This window comes from Mauremys mutica, chromosome 10 (genome assembly GCF_020497125.1).
Source record: "Mauremys mutica isolate MM-2020 ecotype Southern chromosome 10, ASM2049712v1, whole genome shotgun sequence".
Taxonomy (NCBI): Eukaryota; Metazoa; Chordata; order Testudines; family Geoemydidae; genus Mauremys; species Mauremys mutica.
The window spans coordinates 402,066-427,146 of record NC_059081.1 but is presented as its reverse complement, the minus strand read 5'-3'; the positions used below and the strand labels follow the sequence as shown (position 1 = coordinate 427,146).

Sequence of the window (25,081 nt, the reverse complement as noted above, 5' to 3'; positions counted from 1 at the left end):
CGATCTGCTGGCAATGCTCCTACTTATACATCCCAAAATGCCATTAGCCTTCTTGGCAACAAGGGCACACTGTTGACTCATTCCCAGCTTCTCATCCACTGTAACCCCTAGGTCCTTTTCTGCAGAACTGCCGCCTAGCCAGTCAGTCCCCAGCCTGTAGCAGTGCATGGGATTCTTCTGTCCTAAGTGCAGGACTCTGCACTTGTCCTTGTTGAATCTCATCATATTTCTTTTGGCCCAATCCTCTTAATTTGTCTAGGACCTTCTGTATCCTATCCCTACCCTCCGGTGTATCTACCACTCCTCCCAGTTTAGTATCATCTGCAAACTTGCTGAGGGTGCAATCCACACCATCCTCCAGATAATTAATGAACAAAACTGGCCTCAGGACCAACCCTTAATAATAATATATTGAGATGTACCTATCTCATAAAACTGGAAGGGACCCCAAAGGGTCATCAAGTCCAGCCCCCTGCCTTCACTAGCAAGACTAAGTATTGATTCTGCCCCAGATCCCTAAGTGGCCCCCTCAAGGACTGAACTTACAGCCCCAGGTTTAGCAGACCAATGCTCAAACCACTGAGCTATCCCTCCCACCCTTGTGGTACTCTGCTTGATACCGGCTGCGAACTAGACATGGAGCCATTGATCACTACCTGTTGAACCTGACGAGCTAGCCAGCTTTCTATCCACCTTATAGTCCATGCATCCAGGCAATGCTTCTTTAACTTGCTGGCAAGAATACTGTGGGAGACCGTATCAAAAGCTTTGCTAAAGTCAAAGAATAACATCCACTGCTTTCCCCTCATCCACAGAGCCAGTTATCTCCTCACAGAAGGCAATTAGGTTAATCGGGCATGACTTGCCTTTCGTGACAGTTCCTTACTGTTCCTGATCACCTTCCTCTCCTCAAAGTGCTTCAGAATTGATTCCTTGAGGACCTGCTCCATGATTTTTCCAGGGACTGAGGTGAGGCTTACTGGCCTGTACTTCCCCGGATCCTCCTTCTTCCCCTTTTGAAAGGTGGGCACTACATTAGCCTTTTTCCAGTCATCCAGGACCTCCCCTGATTGCCGGTATTTTTTTAGAGATAATGGCCAATGGCTCTGCAATCACATCAGCTAACAATGTCTTGGGGCAGTCAAGTAGGAAGGCATAAGACTATCCTTATCCCTCAGAGCTTGTTCAAATGCACTGCTCCCTTAGATGGAGAGGAATATTTAGTTTTAGGCATTTGTCTGATAGAACATAAGAAAGGCCGTACCGGGTCAGACCAAAGGTCCATCTAGCCCAGTATCTGTCTACCGACAGTGGCCAATGCCAGGTGCCCCTGAGGGAGTGAACCTAACAGGCAATGATCAAGTGATCTCTCTCCTGCCATCCATCTCCGAACAGAGGCTAGGGACACCATTCTTACCCATCCTGGCTAATAGCCATTTATGGACTTAGCCACCATGAATTTATCCAGTCCCCTTTTAAACATTGTTATAGTCCTAGCCTTCACAACCTCCTCAGGTAAGGAGTTCCACAAGTTGACTGTGCGCTGCGTGAAGAAGAACTTCCTTTTATTTGTTTTAAACCTGCTGCCTATTAATTTCATTTGGTGACCCCTAGTTCTTGTATTATGGGAATAAGTAAATAACTTTTCCTTATCCACTTTCTCAACATCACTCATGATTTTATATACCTCTATCATGTCCCCCCTTAGTCTTGTCTTTTCCAAACTGAAGAGTCCTAGCCTCTTTAATCTTTCCTCATATGGGACCCTCTCTAAACCCCTAATCATTTTAGTTGCCCTTTTCTGAACCTTTTCTAGTGCTAGAATATCTTTTTTGAGGTGAGGAGACCACATCTGTACACAGTATTCGAGATGTGGGCGTACCATGGATTTATATAAGGGCAATAATATATTCTCAGTCTTATTCTCTATCCCCTTTTTAATGATTCCTAACATCCTGTTTGCTTTTTTGACCGCCTCTGCACACTGCGTGGACATCTTCAGAGAACTATCCACGATGACTCCAAGATCTTTTTCCTGACTCGTTGTAGCTAAATTAGCCCCCATCATGTTGTATGTATAGTTGGGGTTATTTTTTCCAATGTGCATTACTTTACATTTATCCACATTAAATTTCATTTGCCATTTTGTTGCCCAATCACTTAGTTTTGTGAGATCTTTTTGAAGTTCTTCACAATCTGCTTTGCTCTTAACTATCTTGACTAGTTTAGTATCATCTGCAAACTTTGCCACCTCACTGTTTACCCCTTTCTCCAGATCATTTATGAATAAATTGAATAGGATTGGTCCTAGGACTGACCCTTGGGGAACACCACTAGTTACCCCTTTCCATTCTGAGAATTTACCATTAATTCCTACCCTTTGTTCCCTGTCCTTTAACCAGTTCTCAATCCATGAAAGGACCTTTCCTTTTATCCCATGACAGCTTAATTTACGTAAGAGCCTTTGGTGAGGGACCTTGTCAAAGGCTTTCTGGAAATCTAAGTACACTATGTCCACCGGATCCCCCTTGTCCACATGTTTGTTGACCCCTTCAAAGAACTCTAATAGATTAGTAAGACACGATTTCCCTTTACAGAAACCATGTTGACTATTGCTCAAGAGTTTGTTTTTCTATGTGTCTGACAATTTTATTCTTTACTATTGTTTCAACTAATTTGCCCGGTACCGACGTTAGACTTACCGGTCTGTAATTGCCGGGATCACCCCTAGAGCCCTTTTTAAATATTGGCGTTACATTAGCTAACTTCCAGTCATTGGGTACCGAAGCCGATTTAAAGGACAGGTTACAAACCTTAGTTAATAGTTCCACAACTTCACATTTGAGTTCTTTCAGAACTCTTGGGTGAATGCCATCTGGTCCCGGTGACTTGTTAATGTTGAGTTTATCAATTAATTCCAAAACCTCCTCTAGTGATACTTCAATCTGTGACAGTTCCTCAGATTTGTCACCTACAAAAGCCAGCTCAGGTTTGGGAATCTCCCTAACATCCTCAGCCGTGAAGACTGAAGCAAAGAATCCATTTAGTTTCTCCGCAGTGACTTTATCGTCTTTAAGCGCTCCTTTTGTATTTTGATCGTCAAGGGGCCCCACTGGTTGTTTAGCAGGCTTCCTGCTTCTGATGTACTTAAAAAACATTTTGTTATTACCTTTGGAGTTTTTGGCTAGCCGTTCTTCAAACTCCTCTTTGGCTTTTCTTATTACACTCTTGCACTTAAGTTGGCAGTGTTTGTGCTCCTTTCTATTTGCCTCACTAGGATTTGACTTCCACTTTTTAAAGGAAGTCTTTTTATCTCTCACTGCTTCTTTTACATGGTTGTTAAGCCACGGTGGCTCTTTTTTAGTTCTTTTACTGTTTTTCTTAATTTGGGGTATACATTGAAGTTGGGCCTCTATTATGGTGTCTTTAAAAAGGGCCCACGCAACTTGCAGGGATTTCACTTTAGTCACTGTACCTTTTAACTTTTGTCTAACTAACCCCCTCATTTTTGTATAGTTCCCCCTTTTGAAATTAAAGGCCACAGTGTTGGGCAGTTGAGATGTTCTTCCCACCACAGGGATGTTGAATGCTATTGTATTATGGTCACTATTTCCAAGCGGTCCTGTTATAGTTACCTCTTGGACCAGCTCCTGCGCTCCACTCAGGATTAAATCTAGAGTCGCCTCTCCCCTTGTGGGTTCCCGTACCAGCTGCTCCATGAAGCAGTCATTTAAAGTATCGAGAAATTTTATCTCTGCATTTCGTCCTGAAGTGAAATGTTCCTAGTCAATATGGGGATAATTGAAATCCCCCACTATTATTGGGTTCTTAATTTTGATAGCCTCTCTAATTTCCCTTAGCATTTCATCATCACTATTACTGTCCTGGTCAGGTGGTCGATAATAGATCCCTACTGTTATATTTTTACTAGAGCATGAAATTTCTATCCATAGAGACTCTATGGAACCTGTGGATTCGCTTAAGATTTTTACTTCATTTGAATCTACACTTTCTTTAACATATAGTGCCACTCCTCCCCCTGCACGGCCTGTTCTGTCCTTCCGATATATTTTGTACCCCGGAATGATTGTGTCCCATTGATTGCTCTCAGTCCACCAGGTTTCTGTGATGCCTATTATATCTATATCCTCCTTTATCACAAGGCACTCTAGTTCACCCATCTTATTATTTAGACTTCTGGCATTTGTGTACAAGCACTTTAAAAACTTGTCCCTGTTTATTAGCCTGCCTTTTTTTGATGTGCCAGATTCTTTTTTATGTGACTGTTTATCATCTGATCCGGCCCTTACATTATACTTCTCATTCCTCTGCTCCTGACTATAACCTGGAGATTCTCTATCATCAGACTCTCCCCTAAGAGAAGTCTGTTTCCGATCCACACGCTCCTCTGCAGCAGTCGGCTTTCCCCCATCTCCTAGTTTAAAAAGTGCTCTACAACCTTTTTAATGTTTAGTGCCAGCAGTCTGGTTCCACTTTGGTTTAGGTGGAGCCCATCTCTCCTGTATAGGCTCCTCCCATCCCAGAAGTTTCCCCAGTTCCTAATGAACGTGAACCCCTCCTCTCTACACCATCGTCTCATCCACGCATTGAGACTCTGAAGCTCTGCCTGCCTCCCTGGCCCTGCGCGTGGAACTGGGAGCATTTCTGAAAATGCCACCATAGAGGTCCTGGATTTCATTCTCTTCCCTAGCAGCCTAAATTTGGCTTCCAGGACATCTCTCCTACCCTTCCCTATGTCATTGGTACCTACATGTACCACGACCACCGGCTCCTCCCCAGCACTACACATAAGTCTATCTAGATGCCTCGAGAGATCCGCAACCTTCGCACCAGGCAGGCAAGTCACCATACGGTTCTCCCGGTCATCACAGACCCAGCTATCTACAAGCCTTAGCTTGGCTCTGGATGTCACCTGATGGTCATATTTTTTGCAGGAAGGGGGACCCACTACATAGTTTTTTAGTTAAGCGTCTGGTCCCACATTGTTTGCATGAGCACTTCTCTTCCTGAGGGTAACACTGAGGCCACAGCATCCCTTTCTGGTGCTTCACCTGTGGTCCCACTCAGAGTTGTAGTCAGTCTAACTCCCTTTTGTGCTGAGAATCTGTACCCTGCTGATGTAGTCTCTAAAACAGGGATCTCAAACTCAGATCACCACGAGGGTCACATGAGGACTTCTACATTGGCCTGAGGGCCGCATCACTGACACCTTTTCTTATAAGGGTACAATAGCCCCCCCCCACACACACACACCCCCGCTGCCCTCAGCCTTGCCCCCACTCCACCCCTTCCATGCGGCCCCGCCCCCATTCCAACACCTTCCCAAAGTCCTCACCCCAAATCCGCCCCCTCCCTGCCCCTATTACAACCCCTTCCCCAAATCCCCTCCCTGGCCCTGCCTCTTCTCCGCCTCCTTCCCCAAGCGCTCGGCTCCCTGCTCCTTCACCCTCCCTCCTGGTGGGAAGTGCCTGGAGGTAGGCAGAGGGTCGGGGATGCAGTGCGCTGGGGGAGGGCAGTGGGTGAGGGGAGCTTGGCGGCCACAGGAAATAACTCCGGGGGAGCGTGGGGGGCCACAGGCCATGTGTTTGAGACCCCTGCTCTAAAACATAAGCTGTGTCACCTCAAGGGCCATTGAACCTTTTCCAATTCTTGCCCTTTATTCAGCGGCGGCTCCAGGCACCAGTGCTCCAAGCGCATGCCTGGGGCGGCAAGCCGTGGGGGGTGCCCTGCCGGTCCCTTTGAGGGTGGCAGTCAGGCAGCCTTCGGCGGCTTGCCTGCGGGAGGCCTGCCGGTCCTGTGGATTGTCGGCAATTTGGCGGTGGGAACGGCGAAGCCGCAGGACCTGCAGGCCTCCTGCAGGCAAGCCGCCGAAGGCTGCCTGACTGCCGTGCTTGGGACAGCAAAAAAGCTAGAGCTGACCCTGCCTTTACTGGGACCCTCCTGATGGTCTGAAGCCTGGAGAGACGACTGTTCCATCCTTGGCTGCTTCTCATTGCCTGCAGGATGTTGGTCTATCTCCTGCAAGTCTCTCTCGGCGGCTGCTGGCTTAGGTGTTCTTGCCCCCAAGGTGCTGCTTGCTGGATTCTCTGCAGTGACTGAGGATTTTCACACCTTTTGTGCACAAGTCAGCTGCCTTGTCCAAACACTAGCTCTGCTAGTCACAGCAGCCATGTAATCTGCCAAGGTCTCAGCACCAGTACACCCTGCTGGGCTACTCTCCTTAGGCCTGCTCTAGGCCGGTTCATATCCACTTCCCCTAGTCATTCAGGGGCTGCTTTGCCTAGGCCCAGCTATCTCAGGCTCTACCTATGGCCAAACTACTATGCCCTCATCTGGCCTCGCCTTTACAGTCCATCCCAGTCTTCTCCCTCTGTCCCTCTTCCTATACAATCTTCTCTCTGTCAGTCTTGGTTCCTTATCTGTTTGTCACTGTCTGTTATTCCTGCTTACTCCAGATCACACCAGGCTCTCTGTTAATCTAAGGCACTATCCCTTTGATATTGAAGCACAATTAAAGTGCGACTCTGGACCTCTACCCACTAAATCAGGAAGAGGAGGTGGATAAGGCATTTCTAGAACAAATAACAGAAATATCCAAAACACAGGACCTGGGAGTAATGGGAGACTTTAACTATCCAGACATCTATTGAAAAGTCACATGGCAAAACACAAAATGTCCAGTAAGTTCTTAGAATATATTGGGAGCAAATTTTTGTTCCAGAAACTGGAGAAAGTAACCAGGGAGACAGCCATTTTAGACGTGATTCTGACCAATAGGGAGGAATTGGTAGCGAATCTGAAGGTGGAAGGCAATTTGAGTGAAAGTGACCATGAAATGAGAGATTTCATGATTATAAGGAAAGGAAGGAGTGAGAGCAGCAGAATAAGGACAATGGAGTTTAACAAACTCAGAAAATTGGTAGGTAAGGCCCCATGGGAAGAAAATCTAAGGGAATAAGGAGTTCAGGAGAGCTGGCAGTTTCTCCAGGAGACAATATTAAAGTCCCAAGTCCAAACTAGCCCAATGCGAAGGAAATCTAGGCAGAATAAGAAGAGGCTAATATGGCACCATCAGGAGCTCATTAATGACCTGAAAATAAAAAAGGAATTCTACAGAAAGTGGAAACATGAATTTATTATTAAGGAGGAGTATAAAAAGTAGCAGCAGTATGTAGAGACAAAATTATAAAGGCTATGCACAAAATGAATTACACCTATCAAGGGACATAAAGGGCAATGAAAAGAGGTTCTTTAAATACATTAGGACCAAGAGAAAGATGAAGGAAAATTTAGGTCCTCTACTTAGCAGGGAGGAGAGTTAATAACTGATGACATCAAGAAAAGCTGAGGTGTTTAGTGCTTTTTTTGCTTCAGTCTTCATTAGAAAGGTTAATGGTGACCAGATACGCCACACAATTAATATTAACAAGGGCGAAAGAAATGCAAGCCAAATTAGGGAAGGAACAGGTTAAAGAGTATTTCAATAAGTTGAAGATATTCAAGCCGTCATGGTCTGATGAAATTCATCCTAGGGTACTTAAGGAACTAGCTGAAACAATCTTGGAACCGTTAATAATTATCTTTGAGAATTTGTGGTGGATGGATGAGGTCCCAGAAGATTGGAGAAGAGCAAACATAGTCTTGGTAGTCCATCGATCCGATGATGACAAATCTGAGGAAATCATCTATTGTTGGTCTCATGGTGTGCCCTCTGATGGCTGTACAAGCCAATTCTAGAGGTGCACATTTGGCTGCAGATGGTGCATGGGAAGTTCGCAGTCAGTGGGTTGTGTGCTGCTGGTGCTCTGTGACGTCATTCGCGTGCCTCTTGTAGATGCCAGCAGCGGTCTGCCTCAAAGGCGATGCAGGTATTTCTGACAGCTGCACGCCACTGTGTTCTGTCGCTGGCAGCGTCCTCAAGGTCCCTGGGTTTGATACTGCTATACTGCAGATTGGCTTTGATGGTGTCCTTGTAACATTTTCGTGGACGACCTATATGCCAGATGCCCTGGGAGAGCTCGCCATAGAGAAGCTGGTGGGGGATTCTGTTGGCATCCATGCGGCTGACATGACCGGTCCAACGTAGCTGTGACTTCATGATCATCATTTCAATGCTTGTCATCTGGGCTCTCTCGAGGACCTCAAGATTGGGCACTTTGTCTTGCCAGCGGATCTTCATGATGTTGCGGAGGCAACGCATGTGGAATGCTTCAAGCTGCTTGATGTGACGCCTATATAATGTCCATGTTTCACACCCATACAAAAGAGATGAAAGAACAGCAGCTTTGTACACAAGCACTTTTGTTGACATCCGGATGTTGTGGTGGTTTAAAACTTTGACACGCAGATAGCCAAGTGCCTGGCTTGCTTTGGATATTCGTGCGTTGATCTCATTATCCAGTGATCCATCACTGGATATGACACTACCCAGGTATTTAAAGTTCTCCACTACTTTAAGCTGAGTGCCATCAATGGAGATACTTGGGACAGAAGCATTTGATCCAGGTACAGGTTGATGGAGAACTTCTGTCTTTCCAAGGCTGATAGTTAGTCCGAAGAGTTGGGAGGCCTCGGCAAACTTGTTGACAATGTGCTGAAGATCATTTTCAGCGTGAGCCATGAGAGCACAGTCGTCGGCAAAGAGTGCCTCAAGAAGGAGTTTCTGCACTGTCTTAGTCTTTGCATTCAGGCGACGGAGGTCAAAAAGTGAACCATCGTGCCAGTATTTCAAATATATACCTCGATCCAGATCTTTCATTGCATGGTTGAGGACGCATGCAAAGAACAGGTTAAATAAGACAGGAGCGAGAACGCATCCTTGTTTCACGCCGTTGGTGATGTTGAAGGGGGCAGATGTGGCTCCATCAGACAATACTTCGCCTGTCATGCTGTCATGAAAAAGGCGTATAATCTGGACAAATTTTCTTGGGCAGCCAAGTCGTGTTAGAATAGTCCAAAGGGCTTCCTTGTTGACGGTATCAAACGCCTTTGTCAGATCTATGAAGACAGCATACAGGTGCATGTTCTGTTCAATGCACTTCTCTTGTATTTGTCTGACAGCAAACACCATGTCGACTGTGCTCCGGCCAGGTCGAAAACCACATTGACTTTCAGGTAGGTTTGCCTCGGAAATACTGGCTATTAGGCGGTTCAAGATGATGCAGGCGATGATTTTCCCTCCAACGGAGAGGAGGGATATGCCTCTATAATTTCCACATTCTGCTTTGCTGCCTTTGTTCTTGAAAAGAGAGACAATAGTAGCGTCGCGGAGGTCCTGTGGTATGTTTTCATCCTCCCAGATGCTGATGATCACGCTGTGTAATGCTGCTAGTGCTGCTGGACCTGCTACTTTGTGTATCTCTGCTGGTATCCCATCTTTTCCAGGAGCTTTTCCTGAACTCATCTGGTTAACAGCTTTCTTAATCTCATCTGTAGTGGGCAGAGAGTCAAGATCTGTCAGAGCAGGTTGTTGTGGAATTTCATTGAGGACGTTATTATTCATGGTTGATGGTCTATTGAGAAGGTTGCTAAAGTGTTCTCGCCATCTTTCGTTGATGCCTTCTTTATCTTTAATCAGCGTTGTGTTGTCTGATGAGAGCAGTGGGGTGGTCCTTAGTTTAGAAGGTCCATAGACAGTCTTAATAGTACTGAAGAACATCTTTGAGTTGTGGGTCTCAGCATAGTGCTCGATTTCTTTGGCTTTGCTCTCCCACCAGTTGTCTTGTATCTGACGGAGGTCTTTCTGTGTTTTGCTCTGAAGGTACTTGAAATGGTCCCGTTTGGAGACTGAGGAGGGATCATTCTGCCATTTGATAAAGGCTTTTCTCTTTACTTCCAGAGCTGAGCAAACATAGTACCTACCTTTAAAAAGGGAAAGGAAGAGGACTTGGGGAATTATAAACCAGGTAGCCTAATTTCAATACCTGGAAAGGTACTGGAACAAATTCTTCTTCTTTGAGAGATGTCCCTGTGGGTGCTCCACTCCAGGTGTTGGTGCGTCCCTGTGCCTTCACTCAGAGAATTTTACAGCAGTGCCCATACAGGTCGCATATGCACGGTGCCTGCCTCATGCACCGTTGGCAGTTGAAGTATCATGCGTGTGACCCGGACTCCTCAGTTCCTTTTCAGTCATCCCCGGCCTGAGACGAAGCCCCACAGTCCCATTGAAAACCTGTAGTTTAATTCAGACACGCTACACAGTTAGTGAGTTTTAGTAGTTTTCCAGTAGTTAGGTTTTGTTTATTAGCTTACTTCACTGTTTTGAAAAAAAAATCTTATTTTACGCCGTAGTATAGTTACTGCTAGTCTGTGATAATGCCAGGTTCACCAGGCTGTAAGCGATGCAGTATGTGCAGAGAAGTGATGCCAGTGTCAGATGGACACACTTAATGTGTTCGCTGTCTGGGTGAATCCCATGTTCCCCAGAAATGTGCCCATTGCAGCAAACTGAAGACTAGGGCACGAAGGGACAGGGACCTGAGGGTTAAACTCATATTAATGGAGAAGTCCTTGAGACCAGCCTCAGGCCCAGAACAAGAACCCCCTTCCTGGCACAGGTCACTGGTTCCCCCACCATCAAGGTCCCCAAAATCCAAAGGACCAGCGAAAAAATGGCCTCCTTCTTCATCCCAACGAGAGCAGACCAGCAAAAAACAGTCACAGATGAGATTGCCCTTCTCGGTGCTGACAGCACCGTGGCTCAGCACCTATGATGCTCCAGGCACCTCCGGCACCATCTGCAAGGCGGCCACCACCAGCACGCACCACTCCAGTGCTGAGGCTAACGGCTCTAAGTTGCCTGCCTCCACCATGGCACCACTGGTACCTCCTAAGGAGATGGCAGCGAGAGCCATTCCTGCAGACCAAGGCTGCCAGCGCCACAGAGCCAACACTAGCAACACTAGCGCCATGTCATCTGTCATGCGAGGCTCAGGCTGCGGCTGCTTCAGCTGTGACTAGCCACAGTCTATTCCCTGCCCAGGGATTATCTGGCCATGGTCATCACGATCCCACCGAAGATACTTAGCTCTCTGCAGTGGTGGACCAACCCAAGGGTGGTGCTGGAAGGAGTGCTGTTCCAGAACCCGTGACCCATGTGTTTCCCTGTTATCAAATGCCTCCAACCTTAGTTGGGGAGTACATCTCAGTACGCTGCAAACCCAAGGGACATGGTCTCCGGAGGAGATGGCGTTCCATATAAACTTCAGGGAGCTCAGGGCCATCTGCCTAGCCTGCTAGGTCTTCCTGCCATAATTGTCCAATCAAGTAGTGCAGGTGTTGACGGACAACATGGCCATGATGTTCTATGTCAGGGGTTGGCAACCTTTCAGAAGTGGTGTGCCAAGTCTTCATTTATTCACTCTAATTTAAGGTTTTGCGTGCCAGTCATACATTTTAACATTTTTAGAAGGTCTCTTTCTATAAGTCTATAATATATAACTAAACTACTGTTGTATGTAAAGTAAATAAGGTTTTTAAAATGTTTAAGAAACTTTATTTAAAATTAAATTAAAATGCAGAGCCCCCCCCCGGACCGGTGGCCAGGACCCGGGCAGTGTGAGTGCCACTGAAAATCAGCTTGCGTGCCGCCTTCAGCCCCCGTGCCATAGGTTGCCTACCCCTGTTCTATGTCAACAGGCAGGAGGGTGCTCACTCATCGTCATCCCTCCTGTCAGGAAGCACTTTGCCTGTGGGACTTTTGCGTCCAGCATGCAATTCACCTGGAGGCTTTGCATCTCCCAGGCATCCAGAACACGCTGGCTGATTGTCTCAGAAGGTCCTTTTTCTCTTACTACAGGTGGTCACTCCACCCAGAGATTGCCCAGATCGTCTTCCAGAAGTGGGGGGCTCCCCGAATGGACCTGTTTGCCATCAGACAGAATAGGAAGTGTCATAAGTTCTGCTCTCTCCAGGGCCTCGACAGGGGCACCCTCTCTGATGTCTTTCTCCTATCGTGAGCAGGGGACTTGATGTACGTGTTCCTGCTGATTCCGCTGATCAGCAGGGTCCTGTCAAAAGGGACAAAGCACAAGTCATTGTGATCACCCCGGTGCGGCCTTGCAAGCACTGGTTCGACACGCTTATGGACCTGGCCATGGCTGCACCGTGGCCACTGCTGAGCCGCCCGGACCTGTTCTCACAAGACAATGGTCAGCTCCTGCACCCGAACCTTCTCTCTTCTCGCCTCTCAGCTTGGCTCCTGTGTGGCTGAACCCAGAGGAACAGGCCTGCTCTAGCCAGGTGTAGCAGATACCACACAGTCATTTTATAAGGGTGAACATGGGGGTTTAGGGCATTCCCACGAGGTACAGAACGTCACAGACTCCCAGAGGGAGGTGTTTCTGCATGATAGCTTTTTCTTTTATCTATAAGAAGTGGATGACAGGATTACTGGGACGGATTAACTTTTGTGTGTAATGTGGGTGGATAATATTGGTCAAGCTCGCTGAACCTGAAAAGTGATACTGTACATAAGTACTAAGCATTACTGTGATCCCTGCTAATCAGGTATTTGCAGTTATAAATAGCTATTTAGACACCTACCTGACCATTTGCACAAGAGGTGCCTGTGGTAATTGCACCCAAAGGCAGCATGTGCAAGCGCACTTCCCCTTAAACTATTATTTGATGGAATGGTTGTTGGCTTCAACCTGGTATAGGTCAGTAGTGATTTAGGGTTCTCAGTCCAGTGTATGATGGACGAATGTCCACATCACAACCAGAACTAAAAATTGTTCCCTTGTTATCCATCTCAGAAGAGAGGTTAAAGACTGGAGTGGACACTTACCCTTCATGGTGGCCCCTCCAGGACAGGAGTAAGGCGTAGAGGCAGAGGGTGATGTGGAGGAAGCTGACATAACCATTGTCTGTTCTATATCTGTTTTGCAGATACAAATAGGACTTTGGTCCCCAGGGCTATCAAACAAGCAGCTTTCACTAGCACAGAATTATCTTTAAGAAATAAAAATCTTAAAAATTAGGAATATTCTGTGACATGGCATGGCTCCACCTTGCTTCTTTACCTGGAATCGTCATTCTAAGAACACGGTTAAGTTCTAGTGCACTTCATATCCTCACAGGTTTGAGTCAATATCCCAGGTTTGAGTCAATATGGGGGCAGCTACAGGAAGGTCCATTACACTCATGGACTGTCCTGGCAAATCAAGAAGTTGTTTGTTCTCTCCTGGCCATAGCCTTGCATTATACAGTGGGATTGAGGATGACTCATTATCAGGATGCTCACCAGTTTTTTTCTTTCTCTCATCTGCTTTACAGACTGGCTGGGGCCGAGGAAGAGGAGGAGGAAGGACAGTGGCAGCTGTATTTTAAACTCTATTGCTTCTTGGATATTGAGAATGTTCCCAGAGAGGGAGTGGAATTTGCCTTCATGTTTGAGCAGGTAAGATGTGTAAGGGGGAGACTTGTAAGGATGCATGGGCAGGCAGCAGGGCCGCCCAGAGGCGGAGGCAAGAGGGGCAATTTGCCCCAGGCCCCGAGCCCCACAGGGGCCCCCACGAGAGTTTTTTGGGGCCCCTGGAGCGGGGTCCCTCACTCGCTCTGGGGTGCCCGAAATACTCTTGCGGGGCCGGGCGCAGGAGCTTCTTCGCTCCCGGTCTTCGCCGGCGGGGGGGTCCTTCCGCTCCGGGGTGGAAGGACCCCCCGCTGGCGAATTACCGCCGAAGACGGAGCGGGACTCGCCGCCGAAGTTCAGCTCGGTCTTCGCGGCGGGGGACCCTTCCGTTCCAGGACCCGCCGCCAAAGTGCCCCGAAGACCCGCGGCGGGGGCCCCCCCACCGCCGAATTACCGCCGAAGACCTGGCTGCGCTTCGGCGGCGGGTCCCGGAACGGAAGGGCCCCCCGCCGCCGAAGACCCCGGGCCCCCGGAATCCTCTGGGCGGCCCTGGCAGGCAGCTATAAGTAGAGAAGAGGGTAGTTTACATTCATGTCAAGTGTGGGCAAGGCTGGGGATAGGAGAGTTCGTGCCTTTTTGGCAAGCAACTGGGTCACATTGTTGGGAGAAGAGGAAGTTTCTTTTCATGATTGTGTAGCTAGGGATAGAACAGGGGTCGGCAACCTTTCGGAAGTGGTGTGCCAAGTTTTCATTCATTCACTCTCATTTAGGGTTCCGCGTGCCAGTCATACATTTTAACATTTTTAGAAGGTCTCTTTCTATAAGTGTATAATATATAACTAAACTACTGTTGTATGTAAAGTAAATAAGGTTTTTAAAATGTTTAAGAAGCTTCATTTAAAATTAAATTAAAATGCAGAGCCGCCTGGACTGGTGATCAGGACCTGGGCAGTGTGAGTGCCCCTGAAAATCAGCTCGCATGCTGCCTTCGGCACCCGTGCCATAGGTTGCCTACCCCTGGGATAGAAGGTGGAAGGGAGCCTGCTGACTTAGTGCATTGGCTGGGCTGCACTGTAGAGAGGTACAGAACTGCTTTTCTGGAACAGAGTAGAAGTACTAGGAAGTAAAGAGAAGAAAAGAGGTAGGAAGAAAAGAAAGGAGAATGATGCCAGCAATTCCTGTCCTCAGTCAGATTCTTGTCTTGTAAGTCAAACTTCTCTCTCTAGCAAAATAATGAAATAAATTCGATGAGGAGAACAGAACTGCAAGCCAAAAGCACAACTGGGGATTGCAAAAATTAAATGTGGCTGGATAAATGTGATTGCATTTTTTATAAAAATATAATAAAAAAGTGACTAGACCAAGGCATACACTACTAGATCATGGGCTGGATTTTGTTACTTGTGGATATGGAGCCAGCCAGAGGATGATCTCCACAGCGTAGGGGATCACACCAACTGATGCTCCAAGGGCCATATGTACCATGACCTTATTATCACTAATTATTATTATCACTAATAAAATGCACAGCAGTTTGTATAAACCAGGGGTCTCAAACTCAGTTTACCTTAGGGCCAGTGCCAGTCCTCAAATACTCCCAGCGGGGCAATAATGTCACTCATGCCGCCCAGAACCTGCCTCCTAAACTCTGCCCCCCCTCACTTGCTTAAGGCTCTGGGAGGGAGTTGGGGAGGGAGAGGTCTGGATTGGGGTGCAGGGTGCAGGCTCTGGGAGGGAGTTTAGGTGCAGAAGGTTGAGAGGTTGGGCTCTGGGAGGGAGTTTGGGTTGCAGGCTCTGGGATGGCGTTTGGGTGCTGGGTGCAGGCTCTGGGCTGGGGCAGGCGGTGGGGATGCAGGAGGAGGAGGTAGGGTTGCAGGTTCTGGGAGGGAGTTTGCGGGTGGGTGGGTGTGCATGGGGGGGTGCAGACTCTGGGATGGAGTTTGGGGATGGGAGTGCAGGCTCTGGGAGGGGGTCGGGTGGTGCTGCGCTTACCTGGGGCTCCAAGGCGGGGCGGGCCGGGAGGCCGCCATGCACTGTTGCTCCCAGGCACCGCCCCTGCAGCTTCCCATTGGCTGCAGGGGCAGTTGGGGTGGGGGCAGTGCACCCTGGGGCTGCAGGGAGGGGCCGGCAGCCACGTGGAGCGAGCACGCAGGAAGCCACTCAGCTCTGCTGAGCTGCCGGTGGTGGGCAGGGCCTTGAGCCATTTTAAATAGCCCGGGGAGGGAGTACCCAAGGGTGGCAGGCGGGGGCAAGGCAGAGACACGTCCCCAAAAATTGCTGGGGCCCCGTTGGCCACATTGGGGAGATTCTCAGGCCGCAGATGGCCCGCGGGCTGGGACTTTGCCATCCTGCAGATGGTGATATCTCTTGCATCCTCGCACCCACCTCCAGTGTGATCACTCCTTGATATTCACCCACAGCTTGATATTCACCCATATAGGTACCATCACTCAAAGAAGAAGAGGAGGTTCCTTACCTGTAACCGGAGGTTCTTCGAAATGCGTGGTCCCTATTTGTATTCCAATATCTGCCCACTGTCCCCTCTGCTGTGGACCAGCGGTAAGAGGGCAGCACTTCACACAGCCTCTCATAACCTTACTTGGAGCATAAGACACCACACAACGCACACGCAAGTCAACGGACACTGCAACTGAAATCTTCCAGCTCTCGTTCATGATGTGCATGCACACAAATACATTGGGAATACAAATAGGGACCACACATCTTAAAGAACATTCAGCTACAGATAAGTAACCTCCTCTTTTTGTTTTTCTCTAAAAATGGGTTATCCATTACCATGAAATTTTAACACCAAGTAATTTTTATGCAGTTTGATGCATGTGTGCATGCACAATATTTGGAGTAGGTGACTTTGTTTGTGTAGAAAGGAAGTTTGTGAGGGTCAGGTAGTTATGTTTGCAGTGCTTGGTGTGGTGGTGGTAACAGATGTGTGCCTATGGTAAGGGAGCAGAGGCTATGTTTTGTTGGGTGGCTTAACGTTCATATCTTCACTTTCTCTGTGTTAGTGTTGGTTATATTATGTATGTAGCATCCCCACCTGCCTCACAGCAGTTTTTGGGGATATTCTTTATGGTATGTTTGAAGACTTCCCAGCCTTCTTCCCACTGGCAGATTTTAATATTTCTGTGTTAGTCACTGTATTTCTGAATTCACCAAAACTTGCTTTTCAGAAATCTCTTGCTCTTCTATTGCTTCATTCTGTGACCCAGTTGTTTGCAATGCCAAGTACAAGTAGCTGGTAGTCACTGGTTCTGAGCTTCCTTGTTTCTCTTTCATTTAACAGGATTTCCCAACAAAATAAACAGGAACGGGCTGAAAGAGCAAAGGAGGCATTATGTTTTCTAATTTCATTTATTTTAATTCGTTCCGATTTCATTTGTCCTCCTTACAATAACTGCTAGTCAGATATCCTGACTCTATGCACTTCTGTGCTGGGATTAGCTAGGTTCTGGGGCAGATATCACAAGGTTGAGCACCATAAATAGACAGATAAGGCATAAATTATGGAGGTTTTGTTTTTGTTTAACATTTACAGGCTCATGAAAGTCTTATTGATGGGCACTTTCCTGCCCCAGAGGAGACACTGCAGCACCTGTCAGCCCTAAGGTTGCAATACCTTCATGGAGACTATTCCAAAATCACCTGGACCCTTGATGGCATTTACCCAGTGAACAGGCTAAAATCCAAAATCCTGCAATCAACAAAGAGTAGCGGCATGACCAGTCATGCTCTGGAGAGGAGACGGACCAGCTTTCTGGAAGGAACGTTGAAACGTGGCTTCAAGACAGGCTCAGTAAAAAAGCAGAAGGTGGAAGAAGAGCAGATGATGGAAATGTGGGTGAAGGAGGAGCTCTCAGCTGCTCGGGCCAGCATAATGCAGAAATGGAACAAGTTGCAGGGACTGTCTCAGCACCAGGCCATGGTGAAATACATGTCCATTGTAAAGGAATGGCCAGGCTATGGCTCAACACTCTTTGATGTTGAGGTGAGAGTTGTATAAATTCAGATAACAACTACTGTCCAAGCAGGCATTATTCTTGGGGATGGAAAAGGTTGCATTTTACACTGGACAGCATAGAGAAACTCTTGTTAACATGCTCCATTCTGCCTGACTGCACTGGGTATGATTCCGCCATCAGAGCATGGATCCCTACAACACCACATAAATAGTTAGGCAAAGTGGAGAGTAAACACTCCAGTTAGTCTAGATGCATGTTCTCCTGGGTGGGAAGGGAGACATGGACACACCCACTTTGAAAGAGAGAGAAAACTTGGGACGTTCCTTGTTCCGTGAAGATGGTGGTGTGAGAAAGGAAGGTACAAAACAGGAAGGGAGATGATTTTCCATCCCCTGTTGTGAAAAAAGTCCCAGTCCTTTCTAGTGGGAGACACTCCAAAGAAGGCCTTTAAATAAATAATTACAGGCAATAATGCATTACATTACTCAGCATAATATTTACCTCAGTGAAATAACTGCTTATGAATATTTACACATTTGTTTTAAGCTGCTCTGGAATTTTCATTTTGCCACAGACTTTAGGACAGCAGTGCCACAGAAACCGGGGAATCTTAAGCAGCATTTCGGTGCAATGTCACATACATGTGAAGCCCTGAAAATTGGCGTAGGAGCTTTGGCTGTGAGGATCTTGCAGCTGGCCCACTCCAAGCTTTTCCAAGCAGGAATTGCTGCTGTTAAAGATTTCTAACTGTGAAAATAAATTATTCCCTGTTTCTCACAGCAGAAGGCACTGAATGAGATAGGTGAGAGCACTGGATGTGTGGGACCTTACAGTTCACTCCTAAACCTTCCCAGCAGGAGGTGCTGTAGGACTCTCCTGCAGAAGTCCCATTTCTCCTATGGAGGAGAAGTACTGTGGTGTCCAGAGGGAGCAAGAGCTCTCAGGCCCTGCACTGTTTGATTTAAAAAAAATGCATTTTAATTCTTTCTTAAACAAGTAAGCTATCTACCTCGGAGGGTTACAGAATTAGCAGGAAAGATGAGTGAGTACAGAGGGACTGCTCAGACGTATTCTGCACTGTTCATTCCAAACCCTTCTGCTCAACTGTTTGACTCAGGATATGTCTACGCTTTGAGCTGGGGGTGCAATTCCCAGCTCAAGGAGACATACACACACAGTAGCTCTGAGCTAGTGTGCTAAAAATAGCAGTGCTGCTGTGGAGGCGTGAGGGCCTAGCTGCCCTTTGTACATGCCTACCATCCTGGATGGGTACGTACATGGGGTGGCTATCCCCTCCCTCTGCCGGGCCTACACTGCTGTTTTTAGCTTGCCAACTCAATCAGAGCTAGTGTGAGTATGTCTCCAGAAACTGGGAATTACACCCACAGCTCAAAGTGTAGAGATGCCCTCAGACCTGCAATATAGGAGTGTCCTCAGGTTTTCTTTCCCATTTGGAGCACAGCTGTTAATCTGAGTTTTTTTTGTTCTCTACAGTGTAAGGAGGGTGGATTTCCGAATGATCTCTGGCTTGGAGTCAGTACAGAGAATGTGTCTGTATACAAACGGGGAGATCCTAAATCACTGGAAACTTTCCAGTATGAGCACATTGTTTTCTTTGGAGCGCCGCAACCCAATACCTTCAAAATTACAGTGGATGAGCGAGAGATGTTCTTTGAAACCTCCCAGGTATGTGTAACAGGATGTTCCTGCTGTGCATACAGTGTAACTATCCGAGTTCCGTTATTACTGTGATTTACTAGAACCAAACAAAGATTTGAACTTTGCAAGTGAGAGCTGCCCTATTAAAAAACTCTTCCTGTAGAAACTGGGCAGGAGAGGAGGAGGGCTTGATTTCCTTTCAACCATGTCACTGCCTAACATTTCCTGAAGGAAAAAAAAAACATGCTGAACCTCATTTAACATGCAAAACACTTTGTTAATGTGGAGTTTATGGTTTGGGGTGTTCCTTGGTCCCCCGTGCTCCTCATGCCCTTCCAGAATATGAAAAACCAATTAAAACAACTCACATGGGAAAATAATGCAGAGTTATGGTGACCATACATCACCTCTACAAGACTATTAGTGCAGTAGTAACCAATAGAACATGAACTGTAGAAATGCAGCAGTAAGGTGACACTTCTCTTCCAACAGAATCATGTGACCTTTATTCTGCTCCCTTGAATCCCTGCCCTGAGTGGTGCCTCAGGGAAATCAGTGTGTCAGACTTCTGTGAGCTGTTTGTAGCACAAGGTGGAGCGTGAAGACAGATACATTTTGGGAAAACTGAAGAGAAGTTTAATGTTTTTAAAATCCTTGGATTTCTGCTTTCCAGAATCTTTCAGGCAAATCAAAGTACCATATTCCTCCTTTAACTTTTATTTTGAATGGGATATAATACTGACCACCTGCAAGGAATCTGAGTCGTAATGATGCTGGCACAAACCACAGAGAGATTTGTGAGCCTGTATAAATTGGAGTTGTGATGAGTATAAATCTCAGATTCTTCAGGCCATGAGCCATATGGATTCACTGCTATTCCTTCTGGGTGCACATGAACTCAAGACCATAATTTTGGCCAGCATTGTCTACTGATTCATAGATTTCAAACCAGAAGGGACCAGTATGATCATCTAGTCTGACCTCCTGTATAACACAGGGCATAGAACTTCCAAACAAAAATTACTAGAGCAGATCTTTTGGAAAAACATCCAGTCTTGACTTTAAAATTCCCAGTGATGGCAAATCCACCACAACCCTTGGTAAATTGTTCCAGTGGTTGGTTATCTTCACTGTTAAAAGTTTATGCCAGTAGTTCTCAAACTTTTGTACTGGTGACCCCTTTCATATAGCAAGCCTCCAGATGTGACCCCCCTTATACATTAAAAACACCTTTTTATGTATTGAATACCATTATAAATGTTGGAAGCAAAACAGGGTTTGGTGTGGAGGCTGACAGCTCGTAACCCCCCCATGTAATAACCTCACGACCCCCTGAGGAATCCCAACCCCCAGTTTGAGAACCCCTGGTTTATGCCTTATTCCAGTCTGAATTTGTCTAGCTTCACCTTCCAGCCATTGAATGATGGTACATCTTTCTCTGCTAGACAGAAAATCCCATTATCCAATATGTCTTCCCCATGTAGGTGCTTAAAGACAGTAATCAAGTCACCTCTTAACCATCTCTTTGTTAAACTAAATAGCTTGAGCAACTTAAATCAATCACTATAAAGCAGATTTTCTAATTCTTTAATTATTTTTGTGGTCTTCCCTGAACCCTCTCCAATTTAACAACATCCTTCTTCACTTGTGGACACTTGTGGACACTGTATTCCATCAGCAGTTACACCAGTGCCAAATACAGAGGAAAAATAACCTTTCTGCCCCTACTAGAGATTCCCCTGTTTATGCATATAAGATTCACATTAGCCCTTTTCGCCACAGCATCACACTGATAGTTCCTGTTCAGCAGATTATGCATGTGCACGCACACACACACACCTTTTTCAGAGTTCCTCTTTCCCAGAATAGAGCCCCCACATCCTGTAAGTATGGCCGACAGTCTTTGTTCCTAGATGTATACATGTAGCCAGCTTGCCGAGCGAGCCAGATTGCGCTGTATCAGTGACCTGTCCTCTTCAATATTGACCACTCCCCCAGTTTTTGTGTCATCTGCAAATTTATCAGTGATGATTTTATATTTTCTTTCAGGTCATTGATCTAAATGTTATATAGCATAAGGCCAGCAACTGATTCCTGTAGAACCCCACTAGAAGCACATCCATTTATTGATGATTCCCCATTTACAATTTCATTTTGAGACCTATCAGTTAGCCAGCTTTTAATCCATTTAATATGTGCTATGTTAATTTTATTATCTTTCTAGTTTTATACTCAAAATATCATGTGTTCCAAGTCAAATGCTTTACAGATGTCCATTACATTAACACTATTACCTTTATCAGACAAACTTGTAATCTCATTAAAAAAAATGAAGTTACTTTAACAGGGTCTCGAGTCCCATATCAGCCAATTAATTATCTTGTCTGGAATTGACATTAGACTGACAGGCTTATAATTACCCAGGTCATCTCATTTACCCTTTTTAAATATTGGCACAACATTAGCTTTCTGCAGGTCCTCTGGGACTTCCTATGTTCCAAAACTTATTTTAAATCACCATTAATAGTCCAGTGAGTGCCTAAGCCAGCTTTTTAAAAACTCTTCAATGCAAGCTATCCAGACCTGCAGATTTAAAAATTGGGGCTGCACCTTTGCCATACATCTTCTTGTGCTCCCCTTCCTCTCCCACCTGAGGGCAGAAAGGGCAGAGCAGGCCCAACCATTCATTGGCTCCTTCTTACTGATTGTGACAGTGAGTTAGAACCCTTACCGGGTCCATTTATGCTGCACACTGTACAATTAGCTATTAGGCTAATGTGTTTTAGTTTTAGTTTGTGTAGGTAATAGTTATAATTTATTGCCTTTTCGCAAAAAAAATCTGATTTTTACATTGGTGGGGGGTAACCTCTGGTAACGATGCTTATTTTGCTGTGGCTGAGGCTAAATGGAATTTAAAATTTGTCCCTCTTGTGAGGCTGCTGTATCTATCATTGATAGACACATTAGGTTTTGCCTTGGCAAGGGAAAGATCCCTGGCAGTGTTCAATCTTCTGCTCCTTTTTCAAAAGGACACAGAAATCCAGGGAAGCTCATCTCTTTATTTTTGAGTGCTTCATTGTGGGTCTCTTCAGAGCCTGAGGCCAAAAATCCTGTCAAGCCTGCTCAGTCACTCTTGACTAGTGCTCTGGTGAGCCATAATTTTATGTAAAACTCCCAGGCTTATTCTTCATCAAAGAGAGCAAGTCTCTCGGCTACAGAGTAGCGCAGAGGAGTCAAGAACTCACCAGAAAGGAGTTGCAAGGCACATCGCTCCCAGGATGAACATAGCACCCACCCTGGTCCCTAGTAAGATGAGACAGAAGACACAGAATGTCACATGATCAGTTCATGCCCCTCAGCCAAAAAGCAGTTGATGGCCCTATGATGCCTCTGCACCAGCTGCTCACCTAGTACACACAGTACTCAAATTGTGGTCCGCACTTCCCCAGTACAGGCTCATTGGTACCAGTGTCAGTACACTTGATACTAGAAACCTCAGTGCTCATAATGCCAACATCAACCTCCATGTTGCAGATGTTCCAGCACTGACTTTCTTGGTACCACACATATTCTTGGTACCGAGTGATCTTACAGTGACCACACAACCAGAATCATCCCTGCTATGCTTATCTGCCATTAGAGCTCCTTCTTCCTTTGTGCCTCTTACTAATACCACCATGATAGTGATGAGGTCTCCTATTGAAACTGTGATTGAGTTTAGGAGGGCCATGGGACACTTGACAGGGCAGTTTCACCATTTGTGGAACAATATTAATTGTCTTCCTCCCTTTCACAGCATAGCATAGCAGGAGGATTTCCCCTGCGTATAAACTTCCTCCTTCCTCTTACGAGCTGTATTAGTGTGATAGGAATTCCAGGCCCTCCTTTTAAAAGCACAGATCATCCTCGAGGATAATGTTCTTCTTTGATTCCATTCCCACGACCCCCCAGCCCTATACCATTACAGCAGCCAGTCTTGGCCATTTTGGGCTCCCTGGGATATGCAGTCATCTAGGAAACCTTATTCTGTTGCCCCTTACACCCAGAGTTATATCTTCCTCCCTTCAAGACACCGTAGATCTACTCAAGAGAGTCAGTTGGTACAACCTTACATTTGCACCAAGAAGAACATGACATTGTAAAAGAATAGCAACAGGAGACAGATCAGTTGTTCCCAACAGCAGTTTCATCCTCACTTGATGAGGCAGTCATTCCTGCTACTCTTAGCCAGTCAGACGATTCTGAGACCTAGGGCATGTGGTAGACATTTCAGAGACTCTGGTGAAAGTTGTGCAATAAATGGCCACAAATTACTGGACATTCTGCACCCTTCTATGCCTGGTAGGCTTACCGTGTCTACTAATGAAGGGTTGGTGGAACTAGCTAAGGACCAGTGGCAGACCTCATCATCAATGGCAAACACTTCCAAGAAAGCCAACAAATATTACTGAGTTCCTGCTAGGGGATTTGAGTATTTTGACACCCGTCCAGTCCTGAATCACTAGGGGTTAGTACTAGGGGTTAGTACACGAAAAATCAAAGCAACAAGGGGCCCCAGAGATGACACCAAGGGAGAAAGACCCTAAGAAACTTGATTTATTCAACAGGAAGGTCAACTCTCCTTCGCAGCTCCAGATGTATATTTCAGATTATCAATCATGGCTGTCAGAATAAGACTGCATGTCACAATTCATAGAGAGGCTCAAAGAGAAGTGTCCCTAGTGTCTAAAGAGTAGTTAGAGGCTTGAACATCTTTGCAGGCTGCTCTAGGCATCTCTATTATGGAGGCAAGTTGATTGGGAAGTTCCCACTTTCTGTGCAATGCATAGGACTTCATGTCTCCAATCTTCTGGAATACCCAGAGAGGTCCAAGCTACCAATGAGACTCTCCCATTCTAAGATTGTGAGCTATTTAATGTGTTGATTGATGAAGCACTTCATTCGTTAAAGGACTCTGGAGCTATCCTCTGCTCTCTGAACATTTATACACCATCCCCACGGAGGAAGTAAGCAGACCGCCAAAGCTCCACCAGACAGGGCTCTCACTATTACAATCCTCAGAAAATGTTGGAACTACTGAGGAAGAATCTAGGACTCAAAATTGACAAAGAAAAATCCACAGTGTTGCTGACACAAAGGATACAGTTTATAGGAGCCATGTGTGATTAAAAATCACAAAGAGTTTATAGGTTTCAGACCATGGTACATCTCATCAGTCATGTACCAACTCATCCAGAGATGTCTGTAACAGAATGCCTCAGACGTCTGGTCACATGGCCTTCTGCACTTAAGTCACACAGCATGCCAGACTTCACCTACACTCCATGTGAGGATGGCACCACATGGACATGAAGGTGAGAGTCCTGCGAATAGTCCTCTCCTTAGTAGATTACTGGAAGGACCCTATTCCATTGTGCAATGCAGTTCTGTTTTCTTCTACCTAAATGCTGATGGATGCTTCCATACTTGTGTGAGGAACTCATCTAGACTAATCAAGGCCTCTCTGGTTCTCCCAGGAAGTTCCTCTCCATATAAATGTCCTGGATCTCAGAAACATAGGTTTAGCAAACACAGCATTTCTACCCATATTATAGGGATCCAAGTGATGATGGACATCACAATGGCTGTGTATTATGTCAGTAGGTAGGGAGGAGCAGGGTGATCGCCTCTATGCCAAGAAGCCATTCGTCTCTGAGATTAGTGCATTAGTCATCAAATCACACCAGCAGTGCTCCATCTTCCAGGTTTGCAAAATGCCCTAGCAGATCAGATCAGCTCTTCAGACAATTTACATACAACCACACACAGAGTCAAAGAATCAGTTCTGTAGAATATCTTTCAGAGCTGGGATGCCCAAAAATAGGCTTATGTGCCTCTCACGGAGTCATAGGCCCAATGCTCTGGGACTACTCTGTATGAAGCCAGCCAGGAGGTAGCGTGACTCCTCTCAGGGCACGCTTTCCAGGACAAAAAGCCTCCTCAGCTAAGGCTTTCCTGGGTCTGATCTCGGCGCATCCAGCACCCTTATTCTCACCATACACTTCACACAGTGGGTCCACCTGGATGGGAC

At 46.3% G+C, this 25,081-nt stretch overlaps 1 protein-coding gene across 1 annotated transcript in view; it reads left to right on the top strand.

Annotated features, from left to right (window-relative positions):
• LOC123378542 (unconventional myosin-X-like) overlaps positions 1-25,081 on the top strand; it is a 277,407-nt gene that overhangs the window by 248,274 nt on the left and 4,052 nt on the right. Inside the window, exons 38-40 of the mRNA XM_045032485.1 lie at positions 13,297-13,420; positions 16,929-17,378; positions 18,847-19,038. Coding sequence (XP_044888420.1) covers positions 13,297-13,420; positions 16,929-17,378; positions 18,847-19,038 — 766 coding nt within the window. The remainder of the gene's footprint in view (positions 1-13,296; positions 13,421-16,928; positions 17,379-18,846; positions 19,039-25,081) is intronic.